General features: G+C 42.3%; 1 protein-coding gene across 1 annotated transcript in view; it reads left to right on the plus strand.

The window, feature by feature from the left end:
• Positions 1-7,974, plus strand: part of DGKQ (diacylglycerol kinase theta) — a 92,330-nt gene extending 84,356 nt beyond the window's left edge. Inside the window, exon 23 of the mRNA XM_050328894.1 lies at positions 353-7,974. Within this exon, the coding sequence (XP_050184851.1) occupies positions 353-451 (99 nt within the window). The 3' untranslated portion in view covers positions 452-7,974. The remainder of the gene's footprint in view (positions 1-352) is intronic.
• Positions 7,975-12,088: the final 4,114 nt, after the last annotated feature.

Here is a 12,088-nt window from a genome sequence, read left to right on the forward strand (position 1 = left end):
GAAAGAGAGAGAACAAACCTAATTCGTCCTTCAGTGAGAAACATTTCTTATCTTTCTATCAGGTTAGTGACTAGTACTGTTGTGTCTTTATATGTGTATGTATACGTGTGTACAGGAATATATATGCACACACATACATATACATCTATATGCATACATATAACATGTTTATGGAAAAAAAGGCAGTTAATCCTATAGCTTTATAAGGATAGGTGCATCAGATAGTTGTGTATTTAAATGTTTTCTGTGGCAATTCCAGCATTTCACTTGGTTATTAGTTATTTGCCTTCGATCAGCTTGTTGGTGATTATTTTAATACTCACTCCCTTTCTTTTAAAACTTTCAATTTTAGGTCCACATGTTGAAAAAATCCAAGCAGAAACAGAAAAAAACTGGAAGCCTGAGAGAGATGAAGGTGGATAGCATGTCAGTCTCTGAAGGAGGACGCTAAGTGAAGACCTGTGTTCGGAAGTGATGCAGCACACCTACTGTAGATACCAAGCTGGTTCAGTAAAACCACGTACGGACAACTCCTGAAGAGTGTTGCCTAAGAGCGTGCCTTTCGTTACATTTTGACAGTACTGGGTTCTACTTTGTCTTTCGAAGATAGTGCCTCATTGTCACAGATAACTATCATGTAACACTTTTCTCATCTGAAATGTTTACTTTGGGTTGCTTTTCCATAAGCCATTTCCATTTTCCAGCCAAACAGAGATTCCAAGATGCTGAGATTTCTGTATCTGCCTTCACAAAGACTCTTCCTCTCCTCCTAGCTCCTTCTTAAAGAAAGTCATTCCATAGATAAATTTTGGTGAGTTGTTCCATAGTTGAAAAAGTGTTCCTTTGAAATAATGTTCACAATAGCATCGTAACCAAAAGAAGGCAAAGACACAAGCTGCTGAGAACTTGGACCCATCCAAATAGCACAGCTGAAACAGTACTACTGTAAAGAGGAAAACACAAAACACAGGAGAGATTATTTCTATAAAAGGAGCCCAGTGCACTGGAAAGAGAGAAAGTACTAGAACAGTTGAGTCAAAATATTTCACAGAGTTTACTTCAGCAGTACTTGGGCAATATGAATGGTGGGGAAACAGCCTGTAGAGCAATTTTTCAACTGCAGCTTAGTTTCTCATTATTCAGCCAAAGCCTCTTTTAGAAGGCATTTGAATTTCAGTAGCCACAATGCTCATAAAAAAAAAGAAACAAGAATACCCAAGGCAGTATTATGGTATACCAATTTTTTTCTATCACTGAAATCATTATCTCTGACACCAGACCTTTCTTCTTGTCTTTAATTGTGCTGTTTCTTTTTCATGAATTTGTCACAGTTGGACTATTATATAACAGCAAACTCAAAGACTAAAAGAATCATCACTAATTAGTGTAAAAGAAGTACCACTTAGTGTTAAGTGAATTAGCACAGTCATCTGTTAGAGCTGAAGTACAGCATAGCTTTGCTGAGGAGCCTTAGGCAGTGTTGAAGCTTGTAGCGTGCATGTATCATGCTGTAGGCTTCAAATAACTGGGAATGCAAGAGCCATCGTGAAAATTCACTTACCTGGTCAGGCTTCTCAAATCCTTGGTGGGTGTTGTTATCACGTGTGGGCCCAGGGACACAGTGACTGTCTCCTTTTCACTTGCACGAGTGTGGGCTCTTCAGAGGCCCTGTATTTATTCCTCTGCTGAAGGGATCCAGTACTCCTTTCACAGCTTCATGCTACAGAGTGGTGCTGGAGCAGATGTGCTAGTCCTGCCAAGCACTCCATATATCTGCTATCCATGGCTTGTGGTCCTGCTGTTCTTCACTCACATCTCTGGTAGACTCATCTCACCGTGGTTCTCCAGGGACTGAACCTTTCACTTCGGGTCAGCGTCATACTCAAGGGGCCCTGCAAGCCACTTGTGGGCAGGGGGTGGGGCCTGCATTAGTTTGCCCCTTGGATGCATCTGCTGCTTGGAGCTACTTAAACCATGTTGCCTAGAGCCCACTCAGCCAGACAGTGGGCTTACTTGTCCTCTGTTGCACAGTAATAACTAATTCAGCTATGGGTGGCATGAATTCATCACTCAAGTGTCAGCTTTAGGAGCATTCCTCTTGCCAGTGTGTCTAGAAAAACGTCTCCAGCTGCTTCAGGGGACTTAAGTGTAACTTTGAAATATGCAAAAGCCAGTTTTGTGATGGAGCCAGTTACGTGCTGAGGCAATTCTTGCTGGGTCTTGTTGATGAGTCTCTACTCTAAGCACTTGGCCAACTTTAGCAACATCTGATCGTTACCTGTGCTTTCTACTTTCCAGTCATGGTGCAGACAGGGGTGTGAATGTGGGTGCTACAAGAGAGTCATCTACAGCAGCAGAATGATGATACAGCTAAAGCTACAAAGAGAGACAAAACAGCCATGGAAGAATGGCAGGTGCCCACAGTCTCTCCTTCCTATCTAGTGATTCTCTCTGTTCTTATGTTCTGGTAGAGATGCAGTTGGAGGACTGACTCCTGTTTTCAGTGAAACCTTCTCTTAATTGTTTAAATTCTTAATTTCAGGGATGTTCTTCAGGTACCCCAGTGTGGACTACAGTTTAACTTTTATTCAACATGCATACTGGATTCATGCTGTGAAGGAGATAGTTTGGATAGTACAGAGCTAAAATCCTTGTCTTCCTGCTCATTAAACACAGGGTTGTCTGCTTCAGACCCTGGGCATGAAGGATCAGATGGAGCTCTTCTGGCATCCTGGTACCAGCAATACAAGTAGGAAGAATTAAGTGTTGTATTTGAGGGTATGCACTCTCTGGATGAATCTCACAAATTAGAGAGGATATCTGAAATAGATTGCTGCTTTGTAATTGTCCAGAAAGACAGAGAAACTGCTTTGTATCCATGTGGCAGCAGAAAGAATACATGGTCTTACTTTCCAGTTGCTGACTCAGTAGTAGAGAAGAAAACTTGACTCTTTGTTACAAAAAACTTGCATAAATTTTAAGATTGCCAATGCTGACTGTCTTCTGCAGCCCAAGTAAATAAACCTGTCTTACTATTTTCCAGACATATATAACCCTTCAGCATGTAGCTGACAGTGTTTCAAGTTCTTGGCTTGTTAAGGACCTGGCTTTCTCTCCCTTTTGCTCAGTATCTGTTTTCTGAAATAACACGAAACTCACAGGTCTCAGTACTTTAATCAGAGGTCCCCTTACTATATCCTTCCCAGGAGATTTTCCATCCCTGGAACTCTGCACAAGCCTGTCTCAGGGTAGCATCGTGGTAGCAATGTGACACTGAAATATGAATGTATTCTTTTTGCAACTTCCAGAGGAGATCCTGGTGGAGGACAAGAAGGCTCTGAGTTTTGCTTTTCTTTCCCTTTCTTTTTTTTTTCCAGAAAGCAACTGCCATCTTGTTTGAGTAGATGAGTGCCACCCTGGAATGAAAACTTACCTTAAGAAAAACTCACTTGGCATCTCAGATCTCTGTGCATTGTAAAAAGATGCTTAATGTGTTTTGATGACAAAACGGATTCCTGGGCAGTCGAGATAGGAAACCTCCTGTAAAGCTTTTTAAAAGAGAAACTCAGTCTTTAGCCCCTCTATTAAGATGTTTCAGTTTCAGGTTCTGTAAAGGCCAGTGTATCAAGAATATTTTTGTTCTTTTTTTTCTTTTATTATTTTTCACATTTTCATCACACACAGTGTCTGAGAAGGCCTAGTATTTTCTTCCATAGTATGTAAGACTTGATTGAAAGGAGGAGATAACTCTTTGCAGTTAATACAAAACATTTAGGCTTGGTCTTTACATTGAACAAAACAATGCAGTATAATTTTCATGACGGTGTGAAGATAGATGATTCTCCATACTGACTGAGTAACATTGTATGAGAACCCTGTGGCCAAGTACTTTGAATATTGCAGTAGCAATGGTGGTGGGGAAGAGGCTCAGTTTTGTTAAGATAGGTGTTAATGAACACGAGGGACACAGGATCAGGAGCCATAACTGTAGACAGGCTCACTGCTGTCCTGAGTACACACTCCTTCATCCTCTCTCCACTGTCCTTGCCTATAAATCATGGCAGGCACAGGTAGCACAACTGGCATCCCTCCTGCTGAGGAACACTCTCCTGACCTTTTACTAGTGTCTTACTTAAGCTTTGCCAGCACTGGGGAGAGAAGGGTTCTGAAAATCATGGTTCCTTTGAAATAGCCCAATATTGCAGATGAGAGAAGGTGATCAGTTGGTTAAAATCTGTTTTGATGGGTAAACACACCTCTGCCTTGAACTGGGAGAACTGAAATTCAAAAGCTCATCCCTGAGATACAGGTGCTACTTAGAAAATTTGCTGCTCTTTTCCCCTGGCTTTTTCCCTTGATTTGTATAATTTAAATTGCTGGTGTTTTCACTGCATTGATTTTTAAATGAAACTGTTGTTTTGCCAAAAGCTATTTGTGTATGTGTATATATGTGCGTGTACATACATGCGTATACATACATGTGCACACACCCTTTGAGAACACGCCTTATTGTATTTCCTTCCACAGTGCCTAATTGTACAGCTTTTGCTCTGTTACAACATTCTGATAGCACTCGCTTCTGGATCTTTCTCTCACCAGTTTTGGACAGGAGGCAGGACTTGGCGCTTTCCAACAAGACATGATGGGAATATAGTGAAAAACACAACTGTCTTTAGAGTACAGCCTCTGTGTTTTTACAGTTTGAGCTCCTCTTGCTCTTTCTAGATTTTAATCAAGTCTTTGTGTGTCTAAAATTAGTGGCAATGGCTATTGTAGCATTTTAAAATATAGAAAAAGCCGAGCATAGTCCACTGCAAGACTTAACTAAGAAACAAAACTAACTGAACTGTTCTAGATAATTGTTTGTTAATCTTTACAGTTACCCTCTTACAAGTATTGTAACAGATTTCATTTCTTTAAAGAGCAGGTAATGTACTTGTTTTGAATATCAGCTGTTTCGAATTGCTAAATATTTATGTGTGCATGTGACTTGACAGACTCTTGACATAAACGTGTCATTATCCAATGAAGCCTCATTTTGTGGGAGGAGAAGGCAAGTGGAGCTGTTGTGACACTTAAAAGGGCTTATGTTGAAGGCATGACAGATTTAGCTGCGTATGTACTTAATAATGTGCTGAGCAGGTATGCTCTGTGCTGCATAGCCTCTGGTCCATATTCCAGCTCCTCCTACTGGGGGTGCATTGGATTTGTGCCCTTGAGAGACCTGGCAGTAGATACTCTTTCATTCTGCACCACACACCTCTTCCTCACAACCTTCAGTGTAACTGTACATCTTCCTCTTCTGCTAGGCTGCCCTCCTGCCCTTCAGGCCTAGCTCTGTGCAGAATAAAGGCATGAGCATTTGATGGTAAATGTGTGTGGAGAGTGAGGGAATAGAGTTCCTGCTCTGAAACACTGCTCTGGTTAATGGGCTTAGACTGTTCTTTAATTTCTGCTTCAGCTTCTGCTTTAGCCATTTAACAGCTGTGCAGTAAAGGCTCAGCAACTACTGAACTACCTGGGATTCATGGTGATTACGTTGCCTCATTTTCAGGCTTTGATCTTATATGCACAGAGCACATATAACTTCATTACACTTTTTGCACTTACTAGAAACTACACGTTAGATAGGCTTAGGATAGACAAAATCACGTTTGTACTTTTTGTATAAATATGGGGATGATTCTACAGATACAAAGATGCACTTTCAGGTAGCAATGAAAACAAGTTTGTAGAATGCAATTGTTTAGGAGTTTCTCTGACTGCAGTGTTCCTGATCCCTGTCCATATCTAACACTGTGTTCTTCTTGAAAGCCTGCTGGGGAATGAGAGATGGCTTCTTCCTCCCGTCGCAGTATGTATTTACAGCTGACTTTTGAGCAAATTGGCTGCTATTCTAAGTTTTAGGTTTTAAGTAACGTTCAAGTTTAATTTATAGTGTCAGTATTTACTGATTTGACACTTAATTGCAGGAGAGGTCCACTTCAAAGCCTTCATTCCTTTTGCTATTTAATGTTTTTGGGGATTTTTTTTTTTAACAATGTAGCGATTGTATGTGTGGAGTGCCGTGGAATGAATGCAAATTACTCATCTTAACCTGCAGTTAGAGCAGCAGTTTCAATGTTTACAGGACAGTGACTATTGATTGTAAATGCATAGGTGTTCACTGAAAGAGTGCACTCTATGTGTTTTGGAAGCATTGTTTCTGCTTACCATGATAATTAATGGAATAGTTGCCTTCTGGTTTTAGATTCCTGGTTATGTTGCTTTGGAGAGATTTAAGTGTAGATTATTACTTTTCTGCCATGGACTCACAGGACAATTTCTACTGATAATGTTGTACTGAACATGTTTTCTGAAAAAGTGACTTTTTTTTTGGTGGAGATAATTTATGAGAATGTTTTATAAGCAGAACAGTGTTCTTGTAAAAATCGGTCTGAAGTCTTGAAATAAATGTGTGTAGATATTGAAGATGTATCCCAAAGCAAAGTAATTTTTAATAGGGCACTGTTAGTGGTGTAGTTACCCCTCAGAGCTCTCCTAGCAGCACACCCATTTAGCGTGTCACTGTGCACTGCTCAAGTGTGTTATTTAGGGGATGACTTGTTTTCAGAAGATGTGGCTTCATTTATAGTGTGTGTATCACCTGTTACACCTGTGGCAGCAACTCCTAATGTAAACATCAGCTGTACAGGTCAGAACTCCTCTCCAGATGGATCAGGTTGAAGAGCAGAGAGCCTGTCCTTGTGCTTGACTGCAGGAAGGTTACACGTCTGGTGACTGGCAGTTACAGTCCTCTCTCTCCCTGTCACACAGTGTTCCACATGAGCCCTTTTGCTTTCTGAAGGCAGGCAGGCACAAATCAGGAGTGCCTGAGTCAAAGTGCTAGCAGCTTGGCTCACCACGGCACCCATTTCCTAGTGCTGCTGGTCTTGCCAAATTGGGTAGCAAGAGGTGCTTGAAGAATTATTGAGTATTTATTGTGTAATTTTAGGTGCGTATAAAGCCTTCACTGCTATTTTAAAGCAAAATTCGGGGATCTGTAGCATAGCAATAGCTGTACAACTCCAGCATTCCAAACATGCCCAAAGCAAGTTACCCTTGTGATAGTTTAATTAGCAATGGTGTAGCTAGTAGCAATCAATACCTTGAAGCTGCAAGTTCTGATTATTGGAAGAGAACATCTCTGCTTTGAATGCAAAGCATCAGAGTTTGTAGTTTGCTATAGACTTCAGTGTCCTTCCTACTTATGAACAACCTATGACATCTTATTTCTTCTCAAACTGTGGCTTAACTATTGCTTAAATAACTGTTTTTCACCTCTGGTTATTTAAATTATCCAGATTCATCCAGTTGTATGAATGTTGTTTTATTATCAGGATACTCCTAAGGCGTCTCATAGTGTTTTTGTGAATGTTCTAATACATCAATAATAAATCATCTTGGCCCAATAAACTAATGTAAGATGACAAGTTAGTGTCTAGTGCTTATTCTTTGTGCATCTGCCTAATTCTCAGAAAAACAAAGCGCCTAAGTATAAGCATTAAAGTGGTTGAAAACTGTTTCCACATTGTGTGCCTCAAACCAGTAATGCATTATCACACATGTTTACTTGTGGATTGGTCTTAGAAACTGGCTTTGAGTGACGTAACTTGTTTCTCAATGCCTGCCTTGCAAATGAGACATGTCATTATATTGTGGTAACTTGTCTACAAATAACATACCTGGTGTAATAATTGGTTTTTGAAAAAGTAATTTATAAAAGGTGGACTTTTCTCTTATATTTAAACATCTGTTTGTCCTTGGGTTCTGTTCTTAGAAAAATTCTGTATATATTTTGCAATATGTGTTTTGTGTTTGACTGTACATTTTGCACCAATTTAAAATTCTGTATTCTAAATATTATTTACAAGTTCCCAGAGATCTGTAACTAGACTTTGTCTGTGAAAAATACAACATCTCTTCTGCCCTGCATGTTTTTGGAGTAGTCATGCTTTAAAAATAGTGAAACACACTTCTGCAGAGACAAACATACTTTGTCTCAGCTGTGCACTGCTTTTATAGGAATTCTCTAGCCTTGCTGGTTGAGATTGGGTCATGCCCTGTGAACGGCTGACTGTGTTCTAAAAGTATGATTTCACATGTTTTCATTTCTAAGATGACACCTACACACTTGGTTTGATCCCTGCAACATTCAAGCACCTCTAGAACCCTTTTTTTTGTGTATGGCACTTACTGTAACTGGCAAAGTCTTTCTGCAATAGCACCACAGTGTGTTAAGCATTTCTGGTGTTTTGAGTTACTTCAGTGATGATCTGGATTTTCCAGGGTAGTTTTGTACAATTACTTGCCCTATTTGCCCTCCTCTGGAAAGACATGACCTGGTTTTGTCAGGCTGTGGAGAAAAGGCCCACTCATACTCTCATTTTGCTTGGCTCTGGTGAGCAGTGGGGGACCTGGCCTGCACAGCTCGAGCCAGACCTCATGGACCTTGGCTTGGAGGGAGTCAGCTGGGACAAGAGGGAGAGCTGTACAGTGAGCTGGAATCAGGTGGAAACTGCCCCACTCTGGGTGCACAGCCCGCCTCTCCTTGGAGGTTAACATCTGCCTTTCCTGGCTGATGGGACCCATCAGCTTGGCATGTCCACCTGGGGTGTCCCTGCAGCATTAACCCTGCCTCTGGCAACGAGCAGTCAGTTCTCCCCACTCTGTTCAGAACTGATTGCAGAACAGGGGAGGGCTCAGTTTAGCCCTAACGTCTCAGGGTAAACCTTACTGTTCCTTGCTGGACTGCAAATCAACAGGCTCTGAAGCAGCTACAGTTACATTACCATACACAGAAAAACACCTTTTGGAATTTGTGGGAAAAGAGGGGAAGCAAACAAAATATTGACCTTCATGTAGAGGAAAAAAGAACCCATAAAACATCCAAGTGAAGCGTTCGCGATTTAATCAAGCTTTACACCTACTGGCTGGCCTTAAAAATGGAAGAGAAATTGCCCTTTCTCCCTTATCTGGGGAAAACAAAGTAGCGTTTTCCACTTATTATTCCCTCAGGTCCTAGAGGTGGTGTGACAGAGTAGAACATAATGCTGTTCACACTGCATGGACTTTTTTTCAGCTTCTACATGTTGCAACCCTATTTCAAATAGACTAATACAAGATCCAGCTGAGCTGTCTAGTAGGTAAAAAAAGGTACCTGGAGGGTATCTCTGCGGGTGCTGAATGTGGCGAAATCCTTCCAAATGGTGCAGGTGGGATTGTGGTACACCTTTGTGAGACGACAGCATGCAGGAGCTGGATGAGCTTGGCTTTCAGGAGACACGATCAAAAAAATCCATCTTCATGTATAGTCCCAAAGCTGGGACTATAGGAAGTTACTATAGTAACTGGGAACAAGCGAGCAGTGATGAATTCGTGATCCTCCTTCTTAGCAGAGCGCTGCTAGAGGCTCAGGCATCACACCTGACTAACACCTCCTCAAAGCTGTGGGCGTGACACCCAGCCAGCACACCTATGCTCTGGTGCCACATGCGGCTCCTTGTAAAGTTGCTTAGTGAGCATAAAGGCACATCCTCAGTCCTACCCATGTGCAGGGAGGGTTTGAAGCTGTTACCCAAGCCTAAATGAGAGTGCTCTGACTGCCAAAGAGGAAAAGAAGCAAATAAATACAAGTGGAGGAACTTCCTAGCTTGGGCTCCAGAAGGCCCAGAAATTTTTGGAGGGATCTGGGGGAGAAAGGTGTAGGGGGTATCCAGTGGGTTGCCACTCGAGTATGGAGTGTACTTAAATGCATGGAGTACACCTGAAGTGGCCTATGTGCAGTCAGGAAAGGTATCAGGCCTAGTTGCCTGCCATTTTAGAGTGAGACACCATTGTCTTCAGTGAAGAATTCATGCTTACAGAGTTCAGTACACAGTCAGGAACTCTGGTGCTTCCAAGATGCCATGTTGTTTTGCCTATATTGGTGATGATCTGCCAGTGAATTCTACCCCTGCCCTCCTCTGAGCTGAGAAAAGAACAAGGATCTGTTTTGCAGGTGGAGCGAACAACTTCCAGCAGTTCCTGCTCATGTATGCTTGTGCCTTGCAATCTGGCCATGCCACATTCCCATCAAGGGGAATTGGTGACTGAAAATAAGAATGATGGTTTGGCCATGATGAATCCCAGCTTGACTTCCAAGTGGATTTAGTTAGTAGTAACCCAATTAGTCTCTGAAGTACAGCTAAGGAAAAAAAAAATTTTAGACAAATAAAGTCACAAGGAAATTAAATTGAAGAGTTGATGGAGCCATTTTGGACTTGACATTGTTCATCAGCTGACAGCTTTGGCCTCCTAAAACAGATGCTTTATCGTTGTGGACAACTGGTGCACTGCACCACATGTGATTCCTCCTGCTGGGGCCGAATGCCCAAATGCTGGAATGCTCAGTGGTGATGGCAGATGTTGTAAACGAATTGATTCAGACACAGAGCCATGCCAAAGCACACACCCACATACAGGCAAGCCACATCGACATGAATAACGCAAATGGGCCAAACTTGTGCCTGCTCACCAACTAACGGGGTTCAAAGTTCACTGCTAAATGAATCTCTGGCTCTCCATTTCTGCAGACATCTTGTGGTCTGGAGCACCATACTCTCTTGGTCTATCCAGGAACTGCAACCAAGAAATCCACCTTAAAATTGTCCTAGGGATAGAGAGAGACAGGAGAGAAAACTGACAACAACAAAACCAGTTATGGATGGAGTTTAAAGAGTAGAACAGGTCAGGCACAGACAAGTGCTCTGACCAGGAGCCTGCTGACTTAATGTGGAGCCCTTGTAATAAGAGGGGGATCAGGGTAAGCTTCAGAAAACATCCAGAGAAACTTCACACAGACAGTGCCTCACCCCAGACTGGAAAATAGGGTAGGGGCAACCTCTGTCACCTGAAGGGCTTCCCTCAGTCAGCTTGTGCTGTGAATCAAATTGATCATTTTTCATAAGCAGCCACTCTCACAGGCAAGTGCACCACTGCTGGAACAGTGCCCTCAAGTCTGTGCCAGCTACCTGAGCCTGCTGGGAGACCAGGATTTCTGGGGATGCTGCTCACAACTCCACCCATCTACACACTGCTTTGAGGTCCAAATTTGCTGGCACAAAGAAACTCTCCCTCCTGCAATTCCCAAAGCACAAGCAACTGCAGTAGCTCAGGAAGCATAAAACATTCCCAGCAGCAAGGACACTGGCCATGGATCTTGCCAGTCCTGCTTCAAACTAACCAAGTTGAAACAAATTAATCCAGTCACAAGGCCACTACACAACCTTGCACAGAAGGTCCTGCTCCCACATCTTTCTGTCACAACAGCTTGGTGTCCTCTGCTGTAGCAGCCTCCCCTACAAAACACGGAGCAGCACTGGTAGCAAGTCACCTATGACTCTCAGTCTCATAAGCCACAGTCCTCGCAGTCAAACCTCATCATCTCCAGTCCAAACAAAAAACTGACTGAGTCTCAGCATGTCTGCAGCAAAGATGTCCTCACATCCTCATCGAGGCCATGCCAGAACTGAAGAGCCTTCATCAGCCCTGTTACAGAAAAGGAGACTGCTTCATTTGACTGGGTGGCACGTTTTAATTCTGCGCTCCACCACCTCAGCTTCCCGACCTTTGGTCCCTGCTGGTACCTCCATCCTCTTACTAATCCTCATCAGCCACTCCCATTAAATACTTTCTTCAAGCTTGTAAGTGAACCTCGTGAAGATTTTTTTTTTCAGTCCCTGTAAGTTTGTAACTGTGATGTATCAGCAGTTCTGATCATAACCTTGAAACTGCATCCTGCTAAAATGTGTCCAAAGCCTCAGCTACATCTGCCTATTAGAGGGAGCCGCTTGAGTTTCTGTTAAACATCCTCCCAGGTGTCTGCCAAGTTTCATGATGTGTGTTGGCACAAAAGAGGAGCAGTGTCATTAAAGTATCGTGCTACTAAAACAGGGACTTTAGTTCTAGCGATGTCTTTGTTTAATACAAACAAGGACGTTTTCTGCTTGTCACTGACAGCTTCATGATTTTGCCTTCTAGTTAACTCACTGTTAAACTGGAGGTTGCT

This window comes from Myiozetetes cayanensis, unplaced genomic scaffold, assembly GCF_022539395.1.
Source record: "Myiozetetes cayanensis isolate MyiCay16 unplaced genomic scaffold, myiCay2020 scf4, whole genome shotgun sequence".
NCBI lineage: Eukaryota > Metazoa > Chordata > Aves > Passeriformes > Tyrannidae > Myiozetetes > Myiozetetes cayanensis.